The 10,233-nt window shown below is 39.6% G+C and overlaps 1 protein-coding gene across 4 annotated transcripts in view; it reads right to left on the bottom strand.

Moving 5' to 3' along the window:
* Window positions 1-9,688, bottom strand: part of LOC107587284 (protein furry homolog) — a 59,892-nt gene extending 50,204 nt beyond the window's left edge. For 2 of the 4 annotated variants that reach the window (XM_016275009.1, XM_016275004.1), the window contains exon 1: window positions 9,491-9,688. In XM_016275009.1, coding sequence (XP_016130495.1) covers window positions 9,491-9,650 — 160 coding nt within the window. In that variant the 5' untranslated portion in view covers window positions 9,651-9,688. Of the gene's footprint in view, window positions 1-2,529; window positions 2,810-9,490 lie in introns of those variants that run through there. The other 2 variants (XM_016275020.1, XM_016275015.1) reach the window with 1 other exon arrangement.
* Window positions 9,689-10,233: the final 545 nt, after the last annotated feature.

The following is a 10,233-nucleotide window of genomic DNA, read 5'->3' on the forward strand; positions in this document are numbered from 1 at the left end:
CAATAAGATGAATAACTGACTAGCAAGAGAATACCTCAACAACCACCTGTGGCTCAAGTACGTAGAACACCCTGATACCAGACATCAACACTCCAAATAACACACTAGCATCATGGCGTTTTGCATTTGCAAGCACTACTCTCATTTTCTTCAGAAAACCATTTTTTCACAGTAGTAGCGCTCCAGTGCCAGTCTGGATGATTACGGCAGCCTGATGCATTACATGTGACTCTGCAAACAAGAGATGGGCTCAGACAGAGCATTACATCAGCGCTCTGCAGAGGAGCCTCTGAGCATTGAGCTGCTCCCAACAGAGACAATACAAGACACAGAACAACGCCTCACTATTTCACAGACACACACACACACACACACACACACACACACACACATTTACATGGGACACACATAAACACAGATGCAGACGTACATTACATTTCACACACACACACACACACACACACACACACACACTGACATGGGACACACACATAAACACAGATGCAGACGTACATTACACCACTTTTTTCTTTCTAAAACAAATCCTGTTGTGTCCTCCCAACATTTGTCTTGCTCAGGGAGGGAGTGGACAACAATCTAACAAAATCCCCCACTGATGTAAATAATGTGGGCTTTTTTACATCCATAGACCCCAACTGTGTACAAAAGGCCCTTGGGGACGACTGCCATAACTCTAAATAAATGGGACCTATAAAGTCCCATCCATTTTCAGATGGTTATCAGACTGTTAGCACACAAAGCCCACTCATATCCCACTGGTTACTTTCATCAACAAACAGAAAAAAAATCTTAGTTCACAGCACAGCAAGAATGGATATGGAATCTGCAGCTGAAACTCAATACCATGATGTACAATCCCAAACTGTCGATATTTCACACCAAAGCCAGGGGTGTCTTGACTCACTTTGTGTCCTAAACAAGACACTGAAGACAAAAATATACAGAATAAGTCTAGCAGGCCTTTCAAAGAATAAAAGGCATCCAGAGGTCACACATTGGACGCCCATGGGCATCCACACCTATAGTATACTATAACACAGAGTAACAGGATCAGGTTGTGTAACTGCCCGAACACACTGTACCATTTGAAGAGAGTTGGCTATCCTTGTGTCATACAGAAAGGTCAGGAGGACAAACAAAATAACTGAAAGATGAGATGTGTTTGCAGATATTTGAGAGACGTGCGGATTATGACAGCTAAAAAACAAGGACATTTTTCCTGGATTTAGCCATTAGGCCTAAAGACACTCGCAGCTCTAAACCTCTGAGCTAGTGCTAAAAATATATTTGGTACACTGTGCAAAGCACATCTGATTTAGTGATAAGAACGTTTCACCCATTTACTCTAAGGCAGAGAGAGAGATAGAGATTATGATTTGGTCTAAAACTGAGGATTAAATTGTCAGGCTGAAATATTTCATAATTCGGAAAAAAAAAGTTTAAAATAAAAAGTATTTGCCTCTGAATTACAGAAACAACTTTGTTGACAGTTTTGGATGCATAATATTTTTGTGGAAACGGTTGAACTTTTTTTCTTCACAATTCTTTGATGAATCCAAAGTTTAATCAGAGAACAGCATTTATTTTAAACAGATTTTTTTTTACCTCATAAATGTCTTTCACTTTTAAATACATTTAATGCATCCTTGCTTAATAAAAGTATTAATTTCTTTTTTTATATATATTAAAAAGGTATTATATGTAAATCTACATTGATTTCTTAAGGAGACACTTCTAGGTTATCAGAAAACAGCACAGAATGCTCACTGCAACTCCTGCTGCAAGCTGATTGGTTGAGGGCTGACCATCCCTCACAGCTGATTGGTCAGTTAGGTTGGTGAGAACAGGCACCTGATGCACACTGCTCTAGGGAGCATACTGTGTACCAGAACACCAAGACAGGGATTACAATGCAAAATAGACAACATTGTCAGCCACCTCCACCTCATAATAAACAGTCAGTTCTTATTCACTGATATCAAAGTTATGGCAACAAATGTAAATTTAAAGCATGTTTGAAGAGCTCCATCTTTATCTACAATACATATGTACACAGAAAGCGTTAGAACACTCTGTCCTTAAAATGATCATTCACCCACGTCATTCCAAACCTGTATAAATGTATTTCTTCTGCTAAACACAAAAGAAGATATTTTGAAAAATGTCATTGGGGCTCTATGTTGTTTTGGACTCCGTAGTTCCTCAAAATATCTTCTGTGTTCCACATACAGAAAGTTTGGAATGACAGAAGATGAATAAACAATATTTTTTGCATTAAGGATCTCTTTAAGCCTGATGCACAAAAGCAAAATAGAGATAGCAGTACATGCTATAAAGTCCATATTAGACTGACCTAGTAAAATACCCAGAATATTAAACAAACAAAAAAGAGGACAACAACACCCGAGCACGTGCACCAGAGCAACAAACTCGCCCTCTCACATGCTAACTAATTCTGGATGCATCCCGCCAGCCCTGGCTGCGATCTCTGAGCGCCAAGATACTCACTGCTGCTCCAGGACTTCAGCAGGGACTTGATGCTAATCTCAAAGAAACCCGAGTCCTGCTGGCTGGCCATATCTGCAAGTCGGTGAAGTCAGAGGATGCTGAGGTCCCGCACGTTTCCACCCCTGCCTGCAGTAGCGGCCGGAGCAGGCAGGTGGAATCGGCTGCGGTGGGGGAGTGATGCTAAAAAGAGATGTTGCCGCCACAGACTGAGTCAGAACAGAGCGCCACAGATCCGCTAAGCTCTCTCCCCTCCTCTAAGTGTGTCCAACCCACCCTCCCCCACCCCGTCTCTCTCTCTATCTCTCTAGGCAGGTTCTCTTTAAATAACCCAGAGTCAGATGCTGCAAGCAGTGCTGGGAGAGCAGGGAGAAATCCTCTTAGCCCCGCGTGGTTAAATATAACCTCTGTTTGCTCGCATCCCAAGTGAAAGAGACTCTCCTGACTGTCCTCCTCGGCTTGAGCATGTGAGAATATCCAGGAAATGGGCATCTGGTAGGTTAGTATCCTGATGTACAGGTAAAGATGAAGCCCCAGACAAGGTTTGTTTGGCTACTATAGTGTATGTACCTGCACATGTTCCAAATGCTGGTACTTAGCAGTCACTAATACTATGGGATAAACTGGAATTCAAGGAGAAAATCCAAGGTGATTTATTTCCCAAATTGCATTACTATACAGAGGCCCCCAAAATATTGGACATGTTGGACACTTAAATCACACTTAAAAATGCCTTAATGTCCTTGCATTAGATACAAAATGAAAACCAAAATGAAACCAAATAGTATCTGCAAACAGATGATGACAGAGCTTCACGTCACTTTTGTAATTACTTTTAACAAACTGCAGTCAGTCAGGGTAGTCCACATTAACATTTTTTCAAATAAATTAATACTTTTATTCAGCAAGGGCACAATGAATAGCTCAAAATTGACAGTAAATGTTTTAATATTGTTCCAAAAAACTTCAATTTCACATAAATGCTGTTCCCTTTCATGGGAACTTCGAACTGCGTCCTCTAGGGGTCGCTATGGGGAACGCCTCGTCGTGACTCGTATCTGAAGCATACATTGAAAAAACACCAACTCGTTGGCCGGCGACAGCCATGACGTCACTACCGGTGCGACTACAGTATAAATCGGTGCCGGGAGCTACACATCATTCTCTTCTTCGTCTTCATTGACTGTTCTGTTTGAAGCGTGCATTTTCAAGGAAAAAGTAAGAGCTATCTATTAATATTATGGCGAGCACTAGTAGAGCATTTAGAAGGTGTGTGCATCCGTGTCAGCGCTATTTGACACCAGATGACACACACGATCTGTGTGTTGTTTGTTTGGGCGAGGAGCACGCACGCGATGTCCTCGAGGGGGTTAATAGGCTCTTAATGGGACTCAACCTGCAGAACAACCTGCTCTCACTCCCACAGATGGCTTAAGACTAAATACTTACACTATCTCAAAGAGAAGACCTGCCAATGAATGCCTGTGATGGGAAAATTGATATTGTTTCTAAGGTTATGAAATATTTTAGAAGTCCCAGAATCATAATATTTTATTTTATTTTATTTTCGTGATTTGATTCACTTGAGCTCTATTTAAGTGATTGACTTGAGCCGTTTTCCAATACAGTGCTTTCAGCTGGGAGTTGTAATGGCTTGTGCCCTTTAGCTGTTTACGTCAGGAAGTTTTTGGACATTTCCACTCATCAAGACCTCCATTTGCTCTGTGTGGTGATAATGGTCTGGTTGAAAGGTTGAGCGATAGTTCAGCCAGGACATTATGTAATAATCTGTCTGAGAGCCCCGTGCTGTGCCAAGTCCAATCTCATATCGTCACCGGGTCCGGTCTGTGTGGGTTATGTTACTGGTATATGTCATCTTTATCACTATGACCACTGTAGCAATGTTTTAATTTTTGAAAGATAAACAAAAACGGAAGAAGAGAACCCAGTGTCCCCTGTAGGCAAATTCTAGTTGTAAATGGGTCACACGAAAACATGTGGTACTGTTGACATGCATTACTGTCTGGGGTATTTGAATATGGAAATATAAATAGAAAAGCTGTGCTAAAACTGTTTAGTAACACATGAATATTTAAGCATTTTACATATTTCTGTTAATAACAATCTGTATCTTATTATCTTTACAGTTGTTTTAATTAGTAATATTAAAGCAGACACCACTGTTGTTGTTAAATTTAGTGGATTCATATTAGTAATAGTAAGAATAAATAGACTGTTTTCCCCCAGAACACAAGTGGACAACTTTAAACTGGCCTGATAAATAGAGTGTGAGCATTATGTAATTAAGGGCAAGTTCTTGACATCGGAGGGATAGAGAGGGGCATGATGGGATTACGGAGTGACTCAGAACGTGCAGTGCTTGCCAGCAAATCAGCAGTGTGTTACATCCAAAGCTCAATGCAAAATCTGAAAGGATCTAATCAGTCCCAGTAATTATACAGAATGGCTATATTGGTCCACCAGCCAGACCAGCAGCACCATATGATACTGTATGCATTTTATGCACAAAGTGCCTTTGTGAAGGAGACTTTTGCTTACTAGAAATGTCAGAAGCGATCTTGTTTACAGCTGCATTGATTGGACTTGGGTTTGTGCTGTGCTGACCTTTGCTGCTTTCTTGTGAGCTTTGGACTTTGTAGAAGTTCTTATTTAGACCCTCAGCAAAAAAAATTAAGAAACTAGCATGTGAGAATCTGCTTGCGCTGATGTTACTGTTAAAATCACCTTGCAGTTGTCTTTTTTCATACTTGACTGACACTTGTGATGAATGGGGACTTTAGCACTGGTTTAAGCCAAAACCAACAGTGAGTGTGAAAATAAAGAGTCACGGAAGGTCATTGGTGCCACACAAAAAAGTAGGCAAAAAAAAGTTGATATATTTGCAAGTGAATATCTTTGCATTATGTTATAAAATAACAAACCAAGTTGGATGTAATTTTAAAGAAAGAAAAACATTTCACAAAATCACATTTGTTGGGTTTTAAATTAGAAAATAAGAGATAAGCTGCCTACCATAAAAATAAAAAAAAAACCTTTACATTTTTTTCTGAAGAAGACTCTTATGCTCCAAGGCTGCATTTATAATACAATTACAATAATACAATTACAAAAACCATAAAATAAATCATCATCAAAATTATCATCACTTAAAATAACGTTTTTTATTTTAATATAATGTATCGTTTATCCCTGTGTTGCGAAAACTGTTTTTTTTTACGCAGCCATTACTCCAGTCTTCAGTGTCACATGATCCTTTAGAAATCATTCTGAGATGTTTATTTGGTGCTCAGGACACATTTCTTATTATTTTCACTTGAAAATTATATATATACGGATCGAATACGGATTATTCTTTTTGTGTAAACTGATACTTTTTTTTTCCAGGATTGCTTGATGAATAGAAAGGTTGAAAGAACGTCTCGGGTTACTTATGTAACCATGGTTCCCTGAGTAGGGAACGAGACACTGCGTCCTCTAGGTTTCTTGCCATGCTGCGGACGCAAGCTTCAGACGAAGAAGTGAATGATGTGTAGCTCCCGGCACCGATTTATACTGTAGTCGCACCGGTAGTGACGTCATGGCTGTCGCCGGCCAACGAGTTGGTGTTTTTTCAATGTATGCTTCAGATACGAGTCACGACGAGGCGTTCCCCATAGCGACCCCTAGAGGACGCAGTGTCTCGTTCCCTACTCAGGGAACCATGGTTACATAAGTAACCCGAGACGTTCTTTCAACCTTTCTATTCATCAAGCAATCCTGGAAAAAAAAAGTATCAGTTTACACAAAAAGAATAATCCGTATTCGATCCGTATATATATAATTTTCAAGTGAAAATAATAAGAAATGTGTCCTGAGCACCAAATAAACATCTCAGAATGATTTCTAAAGGATCATGTGACACTGAAGACTGGAGTAATGGCTGCGTAAAAAAAAACAGTTTTCGCAACACAGGGATAAACGATACATTATATTAAAATAAAAAACGTTATTTTAAGTGATGATAATTTTGATGATGATTTATTTTATGGTTTTTGTAATTGTATTATTGTAATTGTATTATAAATGCAGCCTTGGAGCATAAGAGTCTTCTTCAGAAAAAAATGTAAAGGTTTTTTTTTTATTTTTATGGTAGGCAGCTTATCTCTTATTTTCTAATTTAAAACCCAACAAATGTGATTTTGTGAAATGTTTTTCTTTCTTTAAAATTACATCCAACTTGGTTTGTTATTTTATAACATAATGCAAAGATATTCACTTGCAAATATATCAACTTTTTTTTGCCTACTTTTTTGTGTGGCACCAATGACCTTCCGTGACTCTTTATTTTCACACTCACTGTTGGTTTTGGCTTAAACCAGTGCTAAAGTCCCCATTCATCACAAGTGTCAGTCAAGTATGAAAAAAGACAACTGCAAGGTGATTTTAACAGTAACATCAGCGCAAGCAGATTCTCACATGCTAGTTTCTTAATTTTTTTTGCTGAGGGTCTAAATAAGAACTTCTACAAAGTCCAAAGCTCACAAGAAAGCAGCAAAGGTCAGCACAGCACAAACCCAAGTCCAATCAATGCAGCTGTAAACAAGATCGCTTCTGACATTTCTAGTAAGCAAAAGTCTCCTTCACAAAGGCACTTTGTGCATAAAATGCATACAGTATCATATGGTGCTGCTGGTCTGGCTGGTGGACCAATATAGCCATTCTGTATAATTACTGGGACTGATTAGATCCTTTCAGATTTTGCATTGAGCTTTGGATGTAACACACTGCTGATTTGCTGGCAAGCACTGCACGTTCTGAGTCACTCCGTAATCCCATCATGCCCCTCTCTATCCCTCCGATGTCAAGAACTTGCCCTTAATTACATAATGCTCACACTCTATTTATCAGGCCAGTTTAAAGTTGTCCACTTGTGTTCTGGGGGAAAACAGTCTATTTATTCTTACTATTACTAATATGAATCCACTAAATTTAACAACAACAGTGGTGTCTGCTTTAATATTACTAATTAAAACAACTGTAAAGATAATAAGATACAGATTGTTATTAACAGAAATATGTAAAATGCTTAAATATTCATGTGTTACTAAACAGTTTTAGCACAGCTTTTCTATTTATATTTCCATATTCAAATACCCCAGACAGTAATGCATGTCAACAGTACCACATGTTTTCGTGTGACCCATTTACAACTAGAATTTGCCTACAGGGGACACTGGGTTCTCTTCTTCCGTTTTTGTTTATCTTTCAAAAATTAAAACATTGCTACAGTGGTCATAGTGATAAAGATGACATATACCAGTAACATAACCCACACAGACCGGACCCGGTGACGATATGAGATTGGACTTGGCACAGCACGGGGCTCTCAGACAGATTATTACATAATGTCCTGGCTGAACTATCGCTCAACCTTTCAACCAGACCATTATCACCACACAGAGCAAATGGAGGTCTTGATGAGTGGAAATGTCCAAAAACTTCCTGACGTAAACAGCTAAAGGGCACAAGCCATTACAACTCCCAGCTGAAAGCACTGTATTGGAAAACGGCTCAAGTCAATCACTTAAATAGAGCTCAAGTGAATCAAATCACGAAAATAAAATAAAATAAAATATTATGATTCTGGGACTTCTAAAATATTTCATAACCTTAGAAACAATATCAATTTTCCCATCACAGGCATTCATTGGCAGGTCTTCTCTTTGAGATAGTGTAAGTATTTAGTCTTAAGCCATCTGTGGGAGTGAGAGCAGGTTGTTCTGCAGGTTGAGTCCCATTAAGAGCCTATTAAAAGCATTTTCAAGCTCTGATGAAGTGATGGAATGTGAAACATGTCTCACTGATGCGGGCGTCACTGTGGATATCAGTACCAGCTCTGCACTCCTCTTTTTTTCTATCTACTTTTCCTCCCTCCACCCTCTGGCCCCTCTTTCTCCCCTTACACTCTTACCTTATCCTCCTTTTCAGACTCTTTCAAGGCTAACACACACAGGGCTCAAGTAACATTTACAGTGTCTCTCCTCGTCCTCAATTTAAGTTGCCTCTGTGTCTCCTGTAATTTACATTAAACTCTTTATTACATTAAACAAGCAAGATAGATACTGTGGGGTCCAAGAAGTCTGATACCACTAGGGAAAATGTTTTGATTTAATGACAGCAGATCTAATGAGCATCTTGTGGTTCAATGAAGAAAAACTTCTGATCATCTGCATCTTCACAAGATCATTATCACTTATCACATTCACCTGATGACTTAGAAACAGTGGAGAATGTTGAATTGTAATGTATATAATGTTTTTTGATCACCAAATCAGTATACTAGAATGATTTCGGCCGGATCATGTAACAATGAAGACTGGAGTAACAGCTGCTGAAAATTCAGCTTTACCATCACAGGAATAAATTACATTTTTAAATATATTCTAATGAAATACAGTTGTTTTCATTTATAATCCTATTTCACAATATTACTGTATTTTTTAATTGGATAAATGCAGCTAAACGCAGACTTCTCTCAAAAACATAAAGAAAAATCTTACCTAGCAAATCAGCTCAGAATTCAGTTAAGAATTAGTGAATACTGTAAAAACACAAAGAGTTTTTTTTTCACTTTGATCTGCATTTCCTCACATTTCAGCATTTCAGCACACCGCTATGGAAGTTCTCACTGCATGCGTTCTGTTGGCTCATACACAACTCTGATAAACTGAACGCAAACAGTCTATTTGAACAAACATGACGCCACATTCTTGAGGTAACCAATAAATATCTATAGACATTGAGGCATGTCACACATGGCTGACAGAAAGACTTAAGAAGTTAGTCTTCTGACCACCCTAGCAAAGCGGCTTCTCAATTTTGCTCCAATCTCTAATTTCATAGCAGACAGTGACAACAAACAAACAAACAAACAAAAAACCGTCTTGTGCCAATCAGCACCTACATGTCAGAATGGTGGGCCTTTTCCTGGTCCGGATCTTCTTGAACTTCCCGCGGAAGTCGCCGCTCAGCATCAGGTCTTCAGGTAAGCTGGCCATGCTCTCCAATTCAATCCCATCATTCTCCTGATGCTGCTCCTTGCAGCCAATCTCGCCGTACGACATCTCCAGTCGGCGAGCCACCCGGGAGCTGTCAGGCTTTCCACAGCGGTAACATTCAACTTGCAATTTTCAGTTTGTCTGCTTTTCTTCTGCTGCTCTCTCTCTCTCTTTTCCTTCTGACAGAAGACTGAGTCTGGATCCCGGGCTGTTTCTTATACCAGTGTGTGCATGGGTGTGTGTGTGTGTGTGTGTGTGGTGTGGAGAGATGCAGCCAGATAGGAGTCCTGCTCTGCGCTGCAAGTGTGTTTTAACCCCTTCGCACTTGTCAAAGCAGTTCAGCCAGTTACAGTACAACGTATGAGAACAGGCAGGAGTAGGATTACCGTGCCGCCCAGTGTCAAAATAGGAGAGGAAAAGGAAGATGGAGAAAAAGAACGAGAAAGAGACGTACAGTAGGAAATGCTGCAGTGGGCAGATCTCCGTCTTTGAGTAGTTATCTCAAACAAGCCGCTTCCGGCAGTCTATTTAGTCCTCATCCTGTGATAGTCCAGAGTGTGGGATTCCCCGAAGATAATGCAGAGTCTTGCCTGTCTTGTGTTTTTGGAGTGGGATCCCCAAACTCCGCTGGGATGGAGGAATCACTTAG

This window comes from Sinocyclocheilus grahami, unplaced genomic scaffold (assembly GCF_001515645.1).
Source record: "Sinocyclocheilus grahami isolate Dianchi unplaced genomic scaffold, SAMN03320097.WGS_v1.1 scaffold6.1, whole genome shotgun sequence".
In the NCBI taxonomy this organism is placed as follows: Eukaryota; Metazoa; Chordata; class Actinopteri; order Cypriniformes; family Cyprinidae; genus Sinocyclocheilus; species Sinocyclocheilus grahami.